General features: G+C 39.7%; 1 protein-coding gene across 2 annotated transcripts; it reads left to right on the top strand.

The window, feature by feature from the left end:
• Window positions 1-1,984: 1,984 nt before the first annotated feature.
• Window positions 1,985-19,804, top strand: flvcr1 (FLVCR heme transporter 1). 2 transcript variants are annotated; one of them, XR_006092016.1, is made up of 11 exons: window positions 1,985-3,227; window positions 3,864-4,008; window positions 5,746-5,886; window positions 8,868-8,935; window positions 10,944-11,047; window positions 11,261-11,371; window positions 13,191-13,296; window positions 13,610-13,721; window positions 13,812-13,879; window positions 15,406-15,603; window positions 18,863-19,804. XR_006092016.1 is itself a non-coding variant. In XM_042390143.1 (11 exons), exons 2-11 carry the CDS (start codon window positions 2,520-2,522, stop codon window positions 15,502-15,504), a joined length of 1,662 nt encoding a protein of 553 aa, XP_042246077.1. In that variant the 5' UTR covers window positions 1,985-2,347; window positions 2,452-2,519; the 3' UTR covers window positions 15,505-17,238. The 2 variants fall into 2 exon arrangements, 1 of the variants encoding a protein (XP_042246077.1); XM_042390143.1 differs by lacking the exon at window positions 18,863-19,804 and having other exon boundaries at window positions 1,985-2,347; window positions 2,452-3,227; window positions 15,406-17,238.
• Window positions 19,805-21,395: the final 1,591 nt, after the last annotated feature.

Raw genomic sequence — 21,395 nt, 5'->3', positions numbered from 1 at the left:
AGATAGTAAGATTCATGTTTTTGCAGATCTCCAGCAAAAGATATAGAAGTGCCACATCACTGAGTGTGTCTACAGGACCCTTTAGTATCCTGGTTTTGGTTATGTGTTGCATATCCTGGTTTCATAAACCTGGATAAGCCCTTATCCTGGTTATGAGTGGAGTAGATATGGAGTAGGCCACTCCGATAGGAAGCAGAATACTGGGGCATGTGCACACCTTATCCAGGTTTCTGATAATTATCTGCTATGTTTGCAGGTGTGTAATGGACTCAAGTTAAATATGATGGTAAATGATGTGACGTAATGATGAAGTCTGACTTTGGTGATGCAGATTATGAAATGTGTTGTCACTCTGGTTTTCCGTTAGATCAGATGGAAAATCTAAATCCAGCAGAGTTATACAGAAACCAAACTGATGTTCAGATCGAACACACCTGTAGACGGCAACTCGTTCTCATTCCTGGATGCTGTTATGATCACGTAAACGGAGGAAATGAATAACCAGGTTTCTCGTGTTTCATGTAAACGCCCCAAATATGATCAAAACCAGGATAAGAGTGAAAACTGCAGGATACTAATGTGCATGTAAAAGTACTCACAGGCAGGTGTGGTGACAGGTGCATGCTGGGTGAGGTCAGCGGTGACACACTTGAAACTTTAACCCAGAGAGGGCAGTAGGGATGGGCGGATCGACGCTGCAGGATTGATACTTCGATACTCACAAACTCTTTTGGTGTCGATTCCTTTAAACAAATATCGATAATAAAGTTAAATAAATAAAAAACGTGGGTGGCTGCATCACCTCTGAATGGTTTCAGTACTTTTGTAGAACGTTTGTGCCAATAAACAGCCCTGACATACTTGACTAGCCTGTGTCACATGACTGTGGAAACCTATGTGACACGAGAATCGAGACGCAACCGCACACAGTCGCACACTTACACATTAAACTTGTGAGAGAACGGCAGAAAGGAAACGTAGTGCGGTGTTGTGCTACTTTTCACCTGTAGACAAAAATAGAGCAAGATGCACAATTTGTGACAAGAAAGTGCCAAACAGCAGCAACATGAGTGAATAAATAATTTAAGAAATGATCAGTATCGGCATCGGTATCGTTAAAATTGTTAAAAAAGTATCGGTATCGTATTGAATTAGTTTGGTATCTCCCGTCCCTAGAGGGCAGTGCCTTTCAGCTTGGTGTTAAGTTACTCTTTGTCAGAGTTAACAGCTCTTTAATGTCAAAAACTGCTGTGGTTAAATTCACAGAGTCCACAGATTTTTCACACACCTATATATATAGTGAGGAATCGGTGTCATGAGATCAGACTCCTACCTGCAGCTTCTCACTGGGTCAGAGGATGATTAGGATTAGAGCAGATAATGACCAGAACATATGGACACGCTGGGTGGGGTATATGAAGCAAGCAGCAACACTAAAGGGACAGTAAAGGGGAGAACAGAGGTTTATATTTGTCATATTGTTTGTTTAGAGCTGAAGCAGTTAGTTGATTAGTCAAATTAATCTGCACCTATTTCAATAATTGATTTGGTTTTTAAAGGCAAAAATGCCAAAAAATTGCTGGTTTTCTTAATTTTCTGTGTTTCTTTTTTAGACCAACTGATAAAATCAACAATGAACATAATCATTAGTTGCAGCCCTAAAATACTGAAATATTACGGAAAATTTTAATAATTTTTCAGTTTTTCTCCTTTTTTATTTTATTATTTAGTGCAAGATAAGTGATTAACATAAAAAGACAGCAGGCTACAAACAGGAGGAGCAAAAGAACCAAACAATAACCCAAACAAAACGACAAGATGAGCAAAATAATAATAAAAATAAAATAAATAAATAAAATTTTGGCTTAATAGCCCTGCTAGATGCACGTTTGGTGTGTCCGTGTGTCAGTTTGTTGAATGTTTCAGTTTTGATCCTGATAAAAAATTCAAAAATATTGATACATTTTGCATAAAATTAGTAATTAAACTGAATAATTAGCTTTGGCTCATGTGTAAGTTGGAGTATCTAATAAATATTTGACGTTGCAGGTTGTTGCGTCCCAGCTTCTACATGGTAACAGATTACCATTCACACTCTTACACACTGTTGTACAAGATACTACAGGCTGTTGCTGCTCTACTATTGGTTCATCAGCATCGGAAGGCCGCGTGTCAGCGTCGGCTGAACAAAAGACAGAGAGACCTGGAGGTGGCATCTAGAGAGAGGGAGAGAGAGAGAGAGAGACGCACGAGTGTGGTTTACAAGCAGCATGCAGGTTCAGAGAAGCCGGCGCGAGGAAGACAGAAGTGGTTTAATGATGACTGGACGATAAGAAAAGAAAGAAAAGTAGGTGGTTTCTATTTATGCTGTTTACATTGTAGCGGTACCCACTTCCCCGAATGAGGAAACCACTCTGTCGTGCGTCTCCTCGCTTCCTGCCTCGCTTCTAGCTGTCATCAGCTACTCAGCAGCCGCGCGGACAGCAAGAGAGAGGAAAAAAAAACATCAAATACGCATCATGGTTGCCGGCGAGCTCGTGCAGGAGCATCTGCGCGCGGATGCCGGCGCACCTGACGACATCACGGTCGGCAGGAAGACTCCTGAGCTGCAGGGAGCAGCCGAGCCATGCACGGACCCGATATACCGAGAGGCGCTGACGGGCGGGGCGGGGGAGACGCTGGAGTCACAGACGGAGCCGGAGAAGGAGGTGCCGCCGGATGAAAGAGACGCGATGCTGCCCAGCGGAGGAGGATGGGAGGCGGGGAAGGAGGAAGGGAAGCGGCTAGAGACCAGACTGTACTGGAGGCGGTTCGCCGTGCTGACCGTGTTCAGCTTGTACTCTTTAGTGAACGCCTTCCAGTGGATCCAGTACAGCATCATCACCAACGTGTTCACCCGGTTCTACGGGGTGACCAACGACAAGGTGGACTGGCTCTCCATCGTCTACATGGTCGCCTATGTGCCCCTCATCTTCCCGGCAACCTGGTTGCTGGACCGGAAGGGTCTGCGGCTCACGGCCCTGCTGGGCGCCGGCCTCAACTGCGCCGGCGCCTGGCTCAAGTGCGCCAGCGTGAGCCCCGAGCTGTTCGGAGTCACCGTCACCGCGCAGGTCATCTGCTCCGTGGCGCAGGTGTTCATCCTCGGCCTGCCGTCCCGCATCGCCTCGGTGTGGTTCGGACCCCGGGAGGTTTCCACCGCGTGCGCCACAGCGGTGCTGGGGAACCAGGTCAGTGTGAGCGTGCATGTGCGCGTGCCACATATTATTGATACATTTCACAGTGTTTTTAGGTTAGAATAGACTAGAATAGACCAGACTAGAGACATAAAGAACAGAGGAGAAAAGAGAGATGTAGATAACGGAATATAAAATGTCAAGAAAAGACACAGAATAGTTAAGAAAAGTTAAGTGAGGAGAGATGTAGCTAATAGAATACAATATAATAACCTACATTAGAAAAGTAAACAGAAGAAGAGAGACAGAAGAGAAGAGAGGAGAGGAGTAGCTAATGGAGTAATAGAAAAGATAGAATAGAATAGATACATAGAATATTTAGTAGACGATAAAGAGAAGAGATGAGAGGTGTGGCTGATGAATTAGAATAAAAATAGACCAGAATACAGTTCAATGCACTGACAAAAAAAAGTATAAACATGTATATCATAACAATCAGAAAACATGATTGAACAGAACTGAATAACTGAACACAATGAGGAATCCTACTGAAAAGAGTAAAACACACAAACGTCTCAGAATCACCAAAACCTCAATTTACATGCTGTTATGTGACATGATGAAACACAGTATAACAATGATAATACTGTAATAGTTTTAATAATCTCTGTTTATGTCTCTCGTCCCTAGTTGGGGACAGCCATTGGCTTCCTGTTGCCTCCAGTTTTGGTTCCCAACACGCCCGAAAACGATGAACTGACAGGTCACAACATCAGCATCATGTTCTACGGCACCGCTGCTATCTCCACAGTCCTCTTCATTCTCACAGTTATAGGTACTCTCCACCAACACATACACACATATACACACACACAGCCACTGCCCTGCGTCATGGGAAGTTGCATACATTTACTATGTGCTGCCATCTGTTCCAGTTGCTGAGGATTTGTGCTTCAGTTACCTCAAAGCAGGCATAGCTCTGTACATTAGAACAGAGGACTGTGTGTGTGTGAGCAGATGTCCCCACAAGGAGGGAAATGTTGCCAACGTAGGGACATTTTTCTGCTCCTTATATATTTAATGAGCCACTTTAAGGTTAAGACTTGAGTTTGGGATTAGGATTAGGGTTAGACCTAAAGGCTAAAGTTAAAATATGTGAATTAACTATGTGTTGTGTATTGGAGAGAAAGAGGAACACTTTGGCTTTTAACAGCTATGAAACAGTTTGCAAACATATCGGACTGTTGAACCCGTGGCTGCGGTTTAAACCAGACAATCAAATGCAAACAGGATTCCTAATTACTGCATAACACAGCGATTACATACAACTTTGATAATAGTAAAAGCAGATATGAAATTCATTGGATTACCTGTTACAAGCACACACACACGCTGTTGTTTGTTTTAATCCCACAAACATCGTCTTGCTGCTGCAAAATACTCACCAGTGAACCAAATGTGTATTAATCAGCTGCTGAAAATAGTCTCCAACAAATTCACTGTGTGCAAAAGGTTGCAAAAACTGAACAGTGTACAATAAAAGAGCATTACCAGCATCATCCGTTAACCGTAAATGGAGACGTTTATACATCAAAACTCTTTTTAGGCTCGTGCAAATATTAATTTTACTGTAGAAGGTTTATACACTTGTCTTGTTACGATATTAAAATGACTAAGAAATGATATTTAAGGTGGAGCGGCCACATCTGGTCGCTGTGTGTTCCATTTAAAAAGGTCAGTGTTTGTACTGCTACAGGAGCACCAAGCTAGTTAATCAGATACTGTAGATGCATCACTAGTGTTTATCTAGTGTGATGCACAAAAGGTCATCAAGCTGCTCTTATTGCATGAACATTCAGTGATAATGTACACAGATTGAATTGAAAGTGGATTTAAAGTAGTCCTACTTCTCGATGAACCAATTAGTTTGATCTATAAAATGTCAGCAAACGGTGAAAAATCACAAGATGCAACTAAAATGTCCCGACCATCAGTCCACAACCCAAAGACATTCAGTTTACTGTCATACAGAACTAAATAAACCAGAAAATATTCACTTTTAATATTTTGTCTTAATGACTAATTCTCTGTTGATTGACTAATCGATTAATTGACTTATCGTTTCAGCTCTAGTTAGAAGACTAAGTAATAATTGAGTAATTGTTTCAGCTCTAGTGGGTTTGATGTTTGTGAAAGTGTTGTTATTTTATATGTAAACCTCATGGAGTTCCTCAAGGAACCCTCCTGGGCCCCCACATCCGATCACAAGTGGACGGTTTTAAGTACGTCTGTTGGTTAGAGAGGATGGATAGAGGATGTTGGTTGAGTAGGTGGTCCTTCAATGTGGTCCAGGACACATTGCGTTTACATTTCTAAATGAATGTGGTCGCATGCGGCCCAGAGACCGAGACGGATGTTAATACCAGGTGTAAACAGGGCCGTAGTCGGCAGTCTGAAGGCTCGTTGAGCGGATCAGTGTTTTCTGATTTTGTGTTTTTTACAGTCTCTACCTTTCTGTCAGATAAGAGACACATTGAGCTAAACTTTATGTTTGTTTATGTGTGTTTCACAGTCATTAAGGACCGCCCTCCCCTCCCTCCCAGTCAGGCCCAGGCCGTCCTACCAGACTCTCCTCCTGAGGATTACTCCTACAAAAAGTCCATCATCAACCTTGTAATGAATAAAGCCTTCGTGCTACTGCTCATCAGCTACGGTAAGAATGAAAAGCCACCAGATAAACTAGAACAATTTCAATCAATTTGTCGACTTTCATGTCCAGAGAGCAACTTTCAGTGACCGCAACAAGTTGTCTCAACACCTGAACTTACTCCTGGAACTAAAATCGAGAACCAGGACTAAATTGGTACTGGTTCCTGACTGGTCAGTACTGTAATATTGATTAATTCATTCTAATATAGCTGGAGTTTCAAATTCCTAACTGTTTCCTAATGATGACGAAGCCGCCGGCGTCAGGTGACCACGTCTGATGTTGCGTAACTGCATGTTTACACTCTGTCCTCTGCAGTCATGGCTGACAGAGCAAAATGTTCAATAGTTCAATGCTCACTTTACTAAATATAATGAAAATGTAGCTAAATGCTTTATATGTAAAAAGATAGTTGCATGTAAAGGAAAAACACTTTCTATAAACCTGAAGCAGTGCAGCGTGTTTGACTGCTTTAGCAAAGCGGCAGCTGCAGTTACGTCCTCAAGTCAAGGTAACACTTGTTATCATTATACAAATAAGTCTGTAGTTATTAACTAAGGACACAGTTAGCATCTATTTTAAGCACTTATGTTTCTAATTAATCCCACAGACAACGTCAGTCAAGCAGCAGCTGCAGCTTCATCTCTCATTATATATACAGGAAACAATTTAAAAAAGTATAATAAAATTACTGTTTAATCTTTTCACATCTTTTCCTGTCATGTCTTTATTTTTTTAAGTGTGGAGAGTAGTATCAATAAGATTATCAATAAGTATCAATATTAATGTCAGTATCAATAAAATCCTGATGATACTCATCCCTAGTAGTAGGGACCACTACTACTTCAGCTAGTACTACTACTATACTACTACTATCACTTTGTTTACTTTTACTCCTATTATTACCACTTACTACTGCTATTACTACCATAAACAATACATTTACCAGTAATACTGCGACTAATGCTGCTACTACAACTACTTCAACTATCACCTCTTGCTAGTACTACTATCACTACTATCTTCACCAATAAGTACTACCACTACTACTTCCAATAAGATTGTTATCACCACTATAGTTACCACTTCTACTAGGCCTGTTACTAGTTCTACTACAGTACCACCACTACTATTACTGCTGCTACTACCTCTAAGACAGTTATTTCCAGTACTACCACTAATATTACTTCAAATCTATCGTTACATCTGTACTTTTACTGTTTCCATCAGTACAACTACAGCTGCTTTAAGTAATACTGCAGCTACCACCACTACTCACATTAGTGCCTCTATATTTTTGTAAAATCAAAGAAAAAACACATAAATATTATTTTTTTAAATGTCTGACATTCCTGAGACCACACCTCACAGTTACAGGTTGTGTGTTTGAAAACCCTCAGACCCTTCAAACCAGTTAAAGTCCAGTTCAGATTAATGATTTGCAACAAGACTGGATCCAACTTGCAAAAGAATCCCCTGACGTCTGATCGTAAACCTTCTGTAAACCGTAAACCGTTTCCATAGCAACGATGCACTGGCATACCCCACTACTTCTGCGTTGATACACTGTATTAAGTGGATTAGCTGGAAGTCTGCGGCAGAGACAGGGTGTCTACTCCGATCTATGTAAGGAGTCGGAGCTCCGCCATGTTTTTGAACTGGACTGTGCTGTTTCCTGATTGGCTGAAGAGAAATAGCTACGTCCTTACGTTCTAAAACCGCACTTAGCGATGTGACAACGACTTCAGACTCTCTGCAACTCACCAGTTCACACCGCTGCAACTTTGTCTTGTGAATCACTGATTTGAACTAGGCTTTAAAAAACTCAGATTTCATGATATAATAATGCTCTAAAAGTGAAACTTGAGGTCTCTGTTTGTTATGTTGTGTGAGTTTCAAGACTCTCAGGCTTATTAAACCTGTAAAAGAAAGATTTTTTTGGTTTTCAAATTTCCCCTGGGAAGAAGGGGCCACTTTAAGCACAGCACTGCAAACTGCATGAGACTGAAAGTGCTCCTCTTCACTCTCGTGTTGCTAGAGTGACCATCTCCTGACACGTGTTGTTTCACATGACTCCTCAATGTGTGACAGAGCAAACAACACACACACACACACACACCTCACAGCTCTCCTTGTATAAATGATCTGTCACACTCATTCAGCCTCACACTTTTGTGATCTCCTGCGTTTGACAGTCCAACTCAGCCAAGAGGAGAAAGCCCTTTTTTTAATGTCATACCCCTTTGACCTGCATGTGTAATGACTCTAATTATGTATGTAACCTGGCAACAGCCAATGAGAGAGCACACACACTCAAGGACAGTCAGGACAAGGTGGAATAGACAAAGAGACACAGCTGGGCAGCTAGTTGTATGTCACCATATTTACTTTCTACTCCACTGATTTAGCATTTTACTCATATAACATCAGACTCATGATGGATAGTTTTTTAAAAGAAATTATCAAAATTGATGCAGCAGAACCAGAGATATCATCTTTTTTTATTGGTCTTCCTTGTCAAAACCCAGTGCCTACATTACCCATAATGCAATTTGACTTCAGATAATTCAGTCTGAGATTAGAGCGTGTTATGCTGGTAGTGGCTAATGTAGCCTGGAGCTGCTAGCCTCCAGTAGAGATGAGGAGAGGTCTGGTAACTTCACTTCTTTCTAACGCCACGCCCCCCCAGATTTTTGTAGTCTTCAGCTCCAGCCGACGCTGACTCAAGTGACATCACTTGAGGCAGTTTATCAGATTTTACACAGCCCCCTCTGGAGACACAAAAGACTTTATTGAGTGGATTCCTCTTTTATTCATGTTTCATTGTTGTAACACTGAGCAGTGACACTGACTGTTTGTGTTTGCTAGCAGCCGCAGATTTGAAACCATTAAAACAAAACCTCAACATACGCACAATAGATTCACTTAGCGTACAAAACAGAATTGCTAAAATGAACTATACACTCCTCTTCTTCTTCTGGCTGCAGGTATAATGACTGGCTCCTTCTACTCTGTCTCAACACTTCTCAACCAGATGATCATGGCCTACTACGAGGTAAACAGCTGGGAGCTAATGAGTTCATTAAAACAATCTGTTACATCTCACTCTTGTCTTTTTAACTGCTTTGTAATTACGACTCTTTTGGAATTTATCCAGATATTTGTGTCTGTGGTATCTCTTGCCTCCTCTTGACAAAACACAATCATAACTCAAGGTCCATTTACTAGCTTTCAGCTGCACTGCATGGTCATAAAGTTTGTTTTTATAGCCACAACAGGAGTAGAGTTAATGATTAAGATGATTGACGATCCATAGACGGTCCGTAGTGAATCTCTTGACAACTACTTGTCAAGATTATGCTCAAATTTGGTGCAGATATTTAAGGCCTCCAGAGGGTGACATGCTAATGATCTGGTGATCTGTAGCGCCACCGACAGGTTAAATCCTGTGCAACAAATTTAGTTCATGACAGGATACCACAGCACGCTACCACGCTAATCTCAGCATATTACTGGAGCTCTGCAGTGATAAGTCGATTAATCGATCAATCGAAAATTAATTGGCAACTGTTTTCATTATCGATTCATCGTTTTAAGTAATTTTTCAAGAAGAAATGCTTCTCAAATGTTTCAAATTCTCAAAATCAGTCATATGTGATAGTAAATCTGAATACCTTTGGGTTTGGACTGTTGGTCAAAACAAGATATTTGAAGGTTTCAACTTGGGCTTTATGAAATAAATACATACAATTAATAAATAATAAAATTATTAATGATATAAATAATAATAACAACAATAATGACATTATTATTATTAAATAATAATAAATAAATGAAAATAATCATCAGTAGTTACCATGCTAACTGCTCATATGTGAATATGTACATGTAACATACTAATCATATACATGCTGATGTGGCTTTTTCCTCATTTCTGATCCTCAGCTCCTCCAGACATATTGCAGCATAAATAACACACACTAAAAGCTTTTTCTGTTCTGCTGCAGTTAATTTAATTTGTGTTCTTGTGGGATTCGGTGGTTGTTTTTTGCCGTTTGTCCTTAACTGTTCACTGTGTTTTCCACAGAAAACGTTCTGTATCCGCTCCTCTCTGTGAGCAAGACTAACAAATCTGTGTTGTTGTTGTTGTTTGTGAGCATGAAAAGCATCTGGACTTCAGGTGGATCAGCTGTACTGTTGTATTTATAGAGTTGTGCAGTGAAGAGAAGCAAAGCTCTCAGTTTACTGCTGATCTTTATTTAGACCCTCACATACTGTTACACGTTGAAGATCGTCAACATAACTCAGCCGTTAAATCTCTTATCTGGAGCGTCTATCTAAGTTTGAAATGTGCATATAAGCAGGTGGAGGGAGGATGGAGAGAGAGAGAGAGAGAGAGAGAGAGATAGAGAGTTACTGGAACAGAGAAACTTCTGATGGCTTTGATGAGACATGAGTTTATTGTCTGTGGCTCTGAGTTCATTAGCTGCTTTCACGCATGCCTGCTGCCCACCATAACACAGTCCTCGAACACACACACACACACACTCCCACATACTCCCACGCACACACACACACACACACACACAAACACTCTCACATGCACAAGAGGCAAAACAATGGAGAGAAAGACTGATTCAGTCACTTTAAAACAATTCTGCCTTTCTTTCTCTCTCTCTCTCTCTCTCACACACCTACACACTGACAGGAAGGTTATTCACTTTTTGCCTTTCTTAGCAATACACACCATCCCTGTCTCACACACACACACACACACACTCTTACTGGGAGATGCTCACCCTTGTGTGAACTTATAAAACTCTTTGTCACTCAGCTGAACTGTCAGATGACTTTGCAGCTCTCTCCCACCAGAAATACTGTAAATCCCTGTTCCTGCCCTTCACATACACACACACACTTATACACACTTACAGAACATGTGACTGGTTTATAGTCGAAACGTGTGTTTCTGCTGAGATTTGATGAGTTTAAGGGAGCAAAAAGTCATTAAGTCAGCTTCTTTAGTCCCAATAATGCTTTATTCTCTTATCTTCTTTCCTCAGAACCAGGAGTTGAATGCTGGGAGAATTGGTTTGACGCTGGTTGTGGCTGGGATGGTTGGCTCCATCCTCTGTGGCCTGTGGTTGGACCACACAAAGACCTACAAGTAGGTAACACACTAATTCAAGTACCAATCCCAACTCAACTGGTGGAGTTTGATCAGATCAGGTTCTACTTCAAAGCACCAATCATTGATTCCTCTAAGAATCATAGGTTCCCTTCAAAGGATGATAACAGAAATTGAAATATATATATAATCTCTGTTTGTTAACTGAAACACAATCAGGTAAATGTTAATGTTTGTGCTGGTGTTTTACAGGATGACCACTCTGATCGTGTACATCCTGTCGTTTCTGGGCATGGTGGTCTTCAGCTTCACTCTAAACCTCGACGACATCTACCTGGTCTTCTTCACGGCTGGAGCGCTGGGGTACGACTGACCTGAGTCACTAAATTATTCTGTTACATCACAGACTGTATAACACTTGTGTTATACTACATACTGTACAAGTGCTGTACATTATTTACTCTTTTTATACTTTAAAATTGTATTTAAGTTATGTAAAAAATACACGGCTGTGTTTCTGGAAGTAAACAGAGGACAGCAACATTAAAACTGCACCTTTTTAAGCACTGAAAAGACAAGATTAACATGTGGAAACTCATATTTCAATATTGAACACTTGAATAACTGTGTGATATTTGTCAGGGCAGAATAATGTAGTGCTGTAAGCAATCTAAACAAGGTTTCAACTGGCTGTTTTTCTTTGACTATAGCTACTTTACGTATTATACAATGTGTCATCTCTTATCAGAGGTTTGACCTTGAAACCAGAGGCTAGAAAGCAGAGAGGTCGGTTATCTTCAGTTATGTCAGAGGCCTCATAAAGTCCAACACCTGCAGAGTCTACATAATGAGTTCCTACCTCACAGTTCATGTGTATGAGGAAATACAATGACATTTCTACTCATACAGGAACATGCTCAATAGACTTGTTCACAGTCAGATTTTGAAAAAGTTAGACATCTTAGGTCGCCGCCGCCGTCGCCCTGCAGTTTATCCTCTCAACCCCTCGATGCAGCTTTCAAAACAAATAGTGAATACACCGGGTGTGGGCTCTATCGTTCTCTCATATTGTTGTGGGTTTAAACACACCTGCTGTAGGTATGAAGCAGGCACTGTCAAGATGTTTACACTAAAAATATACAGCTTTCAGCCCACAGATTGAGTGTACATTTACAGAATTACATATTGTCCAATACCTTCTTAGATATTTAGGCTCCAGTGTGTAAAAGTCACAATTGTGAAGAGATGTCCCTTCTTTCAAACCGGAACCTCCTCACCTACCAAATGACAAAACACAACATTGTTTTATATGGTATTTCCTGCAGTGTGGATTTAAATATAAAGACCAACAGCTGTGTGACAGCTACAAAATACACATTGTTTAGATCCTCAGAGGCTTTGACCACATACAGTACATAAGCACAATAGACAATTCAATTCGTCAAATGCTTGAGGAGCCTGTCAGCCAAGTTTAGGCTGACAAAAGGCCTCTCAGAGGAGCTGGAGATGGTACAAAAATGATACCGCGAGGCGTGATGAGGCCACCCTGCCCTGCACACCCTCACCAACATACTCGAGGACGGTTCATCCCCTCCGCACGCTTTCCTGCCTCAACACCCGCTTACGTCATCGACACACAGTGCTTATGGGTTTATTTTAGGCTTTATGCTCTTAAATTCATGCTTTGCTTACGATGTTGATCATTATGTTTGACGCGTTATGCTTCATTTGAAAGGTAACATCTTCTAGCGAAATGCGCTTGTTTAGCATGTGGCTAAAACACATCGGTTCAAACATGGTTCAAAAAAGTGGTTTTGGTTTATAATGAGTCGTATTTAATTAACAATAATTAGGATATGCTCTATGCCAGAACTATGTAAATCACCACATACTTTCTACATCTTTTCAACCACACATGTATAAAATTCCAGACCTCTAGACCTAACCTTGACAGATCTTTGGAGTTTTTAGTTTGTTTTGTCACCGGTGTCCCTGAACTTCTCCAAAAGGTCTCCAAGTGGCCAAATTGTGTCAGTTGCTTTTACTCATAACTGTGTGACGCTAAGCTGCTTACAACCGGCTTAATTGGGTCACCGGCGACCCGGTGGATGTAAAGAGGTCAATAAATGAAACATGAGAAAGATTTAAACTGTGACTCATCAGCCTGACGTCCGTGTTGCAGGTTCTTCATGACGGGTTACCTGCCTCTGGGATTTGAGTTCGGAGTGGAGATCACCTACCCGGAGTCTGAAGGGACTTCGTCCGGGCTCCTCAATGCTTTCGCTCAGGTATCGTAAAGATTTTAAAGGTGCTAAGTGTCAAACGTTCACATTATACATCATTATTACATCAATTTTGAAACTCTGCATCTTACATCGGTGCGTTTACATGCACATAAGTGACTGGTTTACAGTCGATAGATGCACATGGACAACAAAAAGCAACCAAGTTTAACATAGACACTTGACATAAAGCATAATAGGCCACCTTTAAAACATTTAAGGTGACAGCAGATGGTAAATAAATGAATGTTTTTTCCATGTTTCCTACTGTAACTGTGTACCTATGTGTGTGTATGTGTCTATGTGTGTGTGTGTGCAGATATTCGGGATCATTTTCACTCTGATTCAGGGCAAACTGACCACAGACTACAATCCGCTGGCAGGAAACCTCTTCCTCTGTGCCTGGATCTTCCTGGGAATACTGCTCACAGGTAGGGAGTGTCCGTGTGTGTGTGTGTTCATTTGTGCTTAGTGTTAATCGAAATATCAAAAATTTAATGTTTCCTCGTTGTATGTTTCAGCCTTAATTAAGTCAGAACTGAAAAGACACAACATCAACATGGGAGCAGACGGAAAACACACACAAGCAGTAAGTACACAAAAAAAAACACACCCAGGAGTTTACAGTATATTTCATCAGGCAACTTTGTCCTGTATTTTTTTTTTTAAAACATCAAATTCACCCAAAAGCCCTCTTTTCCCCTGTATCGCTCTTCTTCCTCTCTGTCATTTGCTTCCCTGTGGATTGCCCTTTAGAAACGACATTATGTCTGACGATGTATCTTTGTTCAGTGTGTTCGAGACAGATTCTTGAACCTCGGTTTGGATGTTTTGTCTCTTTTTCTGTCTGTTCTGGCATTGCTCCCGTATAAATCGTCCTCTAAACAGACACGGCTATAAAAATCCTTTCTCCTCTTGAATCTTAACCTCGCCACCGGCTAATTATTTCTGATGATTTCTGAAGGTGCCTTGCAAAACACCCTTCAGACAAGCCAGGCCATTAAATCTTTTTTCTGTTTCTGCGCTCTTCAATCAGTCTTTATTCCACCTTCCCACCATCCTGCTGAGTCACGGGTGAAGTGGCTCTCAGAGAGGGCAATTCATCGATCCCGTCCTCTCCGTCTGCTTCTTTCTTAGCTCAGAGGTGTCCAACTAAAGGTTCCCCAAGAGGTCACACACTCAAGTTTGACACACATTTATATTTTTGTCCTCTTTTTGAAATATAGCCTGGTAAAATAAACCAAATGAAATAATTTTACAGGGTCATGACTTAAAGGACAGGTTCACAATTTTACAAGTCTGTCGTAAATCACCTGTCATTTAAAGCCACTATGTAAATGATTTAAATGTAGCTTTACTTTGGCGCCATCTGGTGGTGGTATAAAGAAAGAGACTGTCGTACTCACTGAGAATGGACTGCATCACTTTTCATCAGGGTTTAAAAGATGCTACAATCACATAAAAATTCTACTACACATTTAAACCTGTAATAACTGATTTTTTGGCCACTTAAGAGCAGCAAAAATAAGTCGTGAACACAACACTGATATATTATCACCTTTTAAGTTGATATGGCGAACTTGAAAGGAAAACCAGAACAATACAGTGATGATTTTCTGTGTTTTTCTCATCACAATCAGCGACACAGTCATGTGATCAATTGTTAATATAAAAATATAGATTAAAGCTGCTTTAAAGAAAAGCCAATAACCACTATCCTAAGTGAACATCTTGTCTTGTATTTATTGATGCATTTAAACAAAAGGCTTCACATTTTCAGAATTGTATTTAATTGTCTCTGTGGAGGTTCAGTAATTTCCGGATTAAACAAAAAAGGTACATTAGTTGTTATCTTCACTCAACACATCTCCCAACTCCCAAACCAAACATCATGCTTTGTAGATATAAGATTTCTCATATTATATTCTGTGAATTTCCCATCTGAAAAACAGAAACAAATATTAATGACAGCCCAACAATGGGTGTGTTTGTCTAATCCGGTTCATATTTCCTGCTTCGCTAATTAGCACTCCAATTCATCCATTACTCTTCAGACGCATACAGAGTACTTGACTTATTGTTTTTCTAATTGCCCTTTAAATGTCTTTCTCCCAGCTTCTTACCGAGTGTCCCAGGGACTGCCCTTCAGAGAAGAAGACCAACGGAGTCCAGCTGGAATCCTCAGTCAGCTTCTCCCATGAAACCTCATTGTAACCCTGCCAAGACAATGGATCACAGGACAACTAAAAAAAAAGGTTTCCCTGCTGCCCTGGGATACATGTTGGCACCACACTATATGTGAAGTACCTGAAGGTACACTTGATATTTTTATTGCCAAGTATAATCTCTTCAGTTATTGGAAAGCTGGAGGCTCTGGATGTGAGCCACGTTTAATCAAGCACAGCCACAATTTACAGTGGATTCAGGGCAGGTGGGATGACCAACATGGCACAGAGGGAGTTTGTCAAAATGCTCCACCCAAGCTGTTTGACTCCTTCTACTCTCCTCTGCGGTTTGTACTCCCAAACACTTGCACAGAGGAAGCATTGCCTCCGGTTTACAGAACTTTCGGTTTTGTCCAGAACAGGTCGTTTTTGGATTGGTGATAAAGTATGCAAGCAAGACGCTCCGCTGCACTTTATTTGTGTTGTAGGTGAAGCATGGCGCTCCTAGTTTGGTTACTGTATGTAAATCTGGTTTCGTAGGAAAACAGGATGGTGAAACAAGCTTCAGATTCCTAGAAGAACCAGAGAACCGTTCTGTTTGGTTTTGTACTGTGGCCACTGCCCACTGCACAGGGCCAACGTTTCCTGAGTTTACTTGAATTAATCTTTCATGCTCATGGATTATAGTTGTAAAACACACTGTAAATGTTGTTAATATTGTTTCATTTGGTTATTTCTTTACATACAGCAGTGCTTATGTTGCTAATCCAAGAAGAACTTTCAAATTTCAGATTTACACCTGTAATCTGTTTTGAAGCAGCACGGGATAAAGAGAGACGGAATAAATCATGTTAATTTTCTACAGTTCTGCATGCATATAAACAGACAAGCTGCAAATAATTTCATAAAGCTTGTTTTAGTCTTTGTCTCTGCATAATAATGGATGGATCTTCAGATCCAAGTCTAGACAAAATGCAAAAAAAAAACGACAGAAATTGTAGCTTACTCAATTGATATTGTCTAAAATTATCTGCACATCCACACTGATTTTAATTTTCACCCAGCTTTACATATGAATGTGCTTCTTATTAGCTGGGGTACATAAATAGCTGCAGTTAAAATCTGCCATGGCTCTTATTTTGTGACTGACAGCACCTACGCGGCAAAGCAAACACAGCTCAGCTAACCCAAACTAACACGTCATTTCATTCATGACAAATGAGTCAAATAGCTCAGAAGTATTGTTGCTGGCTTTGGGATTCATGAGCTTTACCCGCTCTTTACTTCACCACCACAAAGGGACATATAGAGGGGAGGACAGGTTAGGGAAAGTGGACGCCGTTTAGAGCAGTTTTTTTTGCGACTCTGTCATCAAAAGTGGACGTCAGCCACTTAAGACGAGGCCCTGATGTAACTGACACCGAGAATATGTTTATGGTTCATGCAGTTGGAATAGAAAATGTGAAAACACCAGGGACCAGGATGGAAATAAGTCCAGGTCGTTACATCCCTGACAAAGTCTGATATGTTGTATATCAAAATATATTGGAGTGTTGTCAATAAACCTGAACCAAAAAATTATAAGTAATTCTCAAAATTGTTGGGTTTTTATCAAAGGGCCCAGTTATTAACAAATTCTTTACCTGTTGCAGTTTCTTTTAGTTCGAAATTTTAACATGAAAATGTTGACGTCACAGGAAGTTCCAGCAAATAGTTTAATCACCATTTGATGGAGAAAAGTTACAGACTTGATGATACCTAAATTTGACTGTAATGAACGGGATTAAAGAAAATTATGACATGAGAAATAGCTATCTGCAGTAGTATAACATATTATGTATGTGAATAGAATATAGCGGCTTTCATTGTATCTACCTAATGACACAACTGTGCTGCAGTGTTTTCCCACACAACCACTAAGGACCAAACAGAATGTGAACATGTTCTGAGTTCAGTGCACAATAAGAAACACACGCACAACTTCAAGTTTTATACTTAAACACATGATTTCAAATGTGTTTGTAATGTCGACTCCTGTCCATTATTACACACTGAGAATCTGTATGACACTGCTAAGTCGAGCTACTGTTTGTGAGATGTGGAGGTGTGACAGAAGGAGAACGCTATCTTGTGGGTTTTCTATGGTAACAACAAAGAAAGCAGAGTGGATGGAGAAAGCACAAAGGTGTTTAATTTTCTCTGTGACTAAAGAAGATGCTAATTTATATTTTCAGGTCCTTTTGTTCATTTCATTTCTGTTGTATAAAAAATTGGACTTGCAGAAGTAATTTTGTTTTTTGTAGCTTTCTTTACCCATTGTAACTCAAAGCACTTTTTTTACATCTGTGTGTATGAATTTGACAACTTCAGGTAGCTTACCTCCACTTTTGTGTCAAATGTCTCATGTCGTGTTCACACCAAACATGAAGCGTTATTCACGCTAGTTTGACCGCGGTAACATTTGTTTTTATTCGTGTAACGGTGCAGCAGCCCCACTGTATTCGTATAAACTTGCGTCCGCCCGGTCGCACAGCTGCTACACACAGCTGTTCAGAAAGTCGCTGGTGCTGCAGCTTGATTGGCTGTCTTGATGTGAGCACTGTTTGAATTTTTGAATTTGTCTGTCCTCTCATCTCACCGCCAGCTTGGTCCGCGTTGCCAGATCACCAGTCAGTTCGCGTACAGCGGGGCAGCACTGTGATTTGTGTCATTCGCTGCACCCGGAGCAAATAGACACAAATTTGCATCTTTGCATTGACTTTGTATGTAATCTCGTTGTGTGAAAAATTTGCTTCACGTTCTGTGTGAACACACCATAACACCATGTCTACATTGGGTATGTTTTAAGTATTTCTTTTGAATTTTACTTTTACTAAAGCCTATGTAACTGAATCCTTTTAGAAAAAAGTCTTTGAGTAAGTCTTCAGTAAATTATAGTTTAATTTGATCTTGAACCCTTTTTTTAAAATCAAAAAAATAATTTTCTGTGAAAAACGAAAAGCAAAAACAAGAAGCCCAGCTGTGACATTTTTGTCGCAGCAGGAAAGGCACAGGTGTAAATAATAAAATGAATGATGGCTGAATTCCATTTAGCTGCTTCAGTTTCATGGTCCTTGTATTGCACATCCTTAATATTTATTTGTTACACCTGTGCTCTTCCTACTATGACAAGTCATGCTACAAAAAAGCTTATTTTACTTATGTCATGCCCTCTTATTATATTTACAACATGGTAACATGTTCCTCTAAACCACTCATAAATCTGCTGCTTCACTTTCTTTTGATTTATGGTAAATATTTATTTTATTTTTTCTGTTATGACCAACTTTTGAAAACATTTCATTTGTTTTACTAAATTAGCAACTCTAACATTTCTTTGTCTTTTTCTTTCTTTTTTTTTTTTACAGGAACTTTTATGGAGAACTAATTTATATATTTTTGTCTTGTCAAGTTATGCTGTTTATTAATATCTGGTCACAGTGAATAAATTATAGTAAAATTATGGTAAATAGCCTTAATAATGTTTGTATCTGGTGTGTAAGATACTGATAATTTGACATGTTTGTGAGACTTTCATATGTTTGTGCATAATAAAAAAACAATACTAACAAGAGCATTTTTCAAACTTTTCAAAGTGACCTAAAAGTTTTGTTGCATTTGGTAAAAATATCTCTTCAGTCTCATGTTTGTTCAACCATATTTTACGTTGTCTCCATCCTCCTCCATGACCAAAATAGTTTTCACAAGTGAAATCAGTAAAGTATGTTATGCATAGAGAGACTATTTACAGATTAAAACCCTTTGAACTCTTTCCTTTCCTGGCACTACTGTATCCATGTAACAGATCTTTGGATGTAGAAGCTGTTTGACATCGTCATTCAAAGCAAATTCTAAAGATCTTGGTTGAAGGATGTTTCAATAGGTGGTGAACAAAGGACAATTTGCAGTTAACAGTTTAACTGTTCTCTGATACACAACACCTTGGTCAAATTGATGTCTACAAGAGCAAAGACAGAATACATCATTTGTGTATTTTCCAGACTGCTTTTACAGTGGCACATACTTTAATCCAGAATGTATTTTGACCCAGAACTGCAGTGCAGATACTTAAATCTGTGTACTGTCTCAATGTATACCACTACTGAAAAATGTAAAGGTGCTCATTTTATTTGCCTGTGAAACTTCTGTTGGACTTTCAGTTACTTTGAAAGCCATCCACACACTGTGGGATGTGGAGGAAACTTGTCTGCTGTCGTAAATACTGGAAACACTTTATATGCAGATGACATTACTCTGTACATGTCCGTTAAAGTCAAAGGAAGCTGTGTAAAGTCACAACAATAAAACCATTTTACTCCAACATCCTTGAATGTTTTCATGTCAGTTTTGTCACAGATAAACACACATTTCCTTGTAAACCACACACAAAATCACTCACAAACATAATTTGTGAGTGATGGAGTGAAATCAACATTTTTGTGATCACACGCTTACAGAGCCAGGGAAGGGCTGTGTCAAACGAAAGATTAGCATATTAGATTCATTTTTAAAAACTCTATAATGACCATATTTCCCATATACTACCAAATTACATAACCCTTTCAAGTTTAAGTTTATGTACTTGTACTGGCTGCTTACAGTCTATGGTTAACTGTGATAATGCTAATGCTAATTTTCACTAACGAAAAACATGCTTAACCCAAAAAGCTGACCATTCATCTCCGTAGAAGGTCCTTTAGTACAACCAAATGCTGAACAAGACTTTTTTAGGCGACCAAAATCTTACAATTAACTTTCATGAATGGAAAACACACTGAAATAGCGATAACTACAGCTACGCCTCTACTCTGTGAATCTGGGGTTATGCCACGGTTATGTTTATCACTACCCGATTTGCGTCGCTTCCCAATCTGCATCATGCATGCGCGAGCAGTTCTGCCATCCTGGACAGCTACGCACGTCAACACTACTTTGACAAATCATATTAGAGTTTAGTTTAACAGTGTTGTCACTGCCCGATTTGCGTCACTACCCAATCTGCACTGTGCATGTGCAATATTTTATTACATCATATTTCATAGATGATATTGCAGCATCGCACTGGCCACGTTCCCCTGTCTGTTACAGCCCAATAGCTACAGCATCAACAAAGATGAAACATTTTGAGTATGAAGCATATCAAATTGCTTCAGATCAGAAGAAAGGACATCAATAGTCAAAACCTGAAAAAGACAAGAAATACTAAAAGTAGACTAAATGTTTTTTGACCCGATGTAGAAAATATAACCTGGGTGATTATCTGTCCTCTCTGCAACATCTTGATCAAACACAGTGTTAGTGATCACCAACTTGCTGTAGATAAAGCACAATTTAAAACTGCAAGGCCACCAGGAGAGGAGTGTATATCACCCGAGTTTAAAACCTTTTCATCAACATTTTCTTGTTCAATATTGCTATTAGATGCAATATAGTTTTAATAAGTGTAATTCAATTATAGTTACTGATGGGCATGGTTTGGTGTGAACATTAACATTGTGAAACTGTGCCCCCCTACATGAGGCCCCTGGTAGAAACGTGTATGAGTGTTTTCCTGAAAAATTAACAAATCACTGTGACTGACATGAAGAACATCAAATTAAGGAAGTGGAATGCTTTAAATAATGCTCTTTCACATGTCTCACGTAGCTATTACATAAAAGAGATTGTGTAATGACACTGTGATGCCCACAACTTCTTCAAGACTTGTGTGACTCAATTCTTCCGTTTTTTAACAGGGTGAGGCAGCAATAAACCAGTTTTCTGTTTTAATACGCAAGCATTCACAAACTGAAAAAAAACAACAACCTAGAAATATGCTTTTCTGTTGCTTGAGGGATACATACAGTACATACAGACACCTACAGAAATGATGTCGCTCATTATCTGGATATTTTAACAGAC

Source organism: Thunnus maccoyii, chromosome 17 (assembly GCF_910596095.1).
Source record: "Thunnus maccoyii chromosome 17, fThuMac1.1, whole genome shotgun sequence".
NCBI lineage: Eukaryota > Metazoa > Chordata > Actinopteri > Scombriformes > Scombridae > Thunnus > Thunnus maccoyii.
This window is presented reverse-complemented; position numbering and strand designations above follow the sequence as displayed.

Coding starts and splice junctions, on each gene's coding strand:
- flvcr1 (XM_042390143.1), top strand. CDS start 2,520: ATGGTTGCCGGCGAGCTCGTGCAGGAGCATCTGCGCGCGGATGCCGGC. Junction 13,297..13,609: donor TCCTCAATGCTTTCGCTCAG/GTATCGTAAAGA, acceptor GTGTGTGTGCAG/ATATTCGGGATCATTTTCAC. Junction 13,880..15,405: donor ACGGAAAACACACACAAGCA/GTAAGTACACAA, acceptor TCTTTCTCCCAG/CTTCTTACCGAGTGTCCCAG.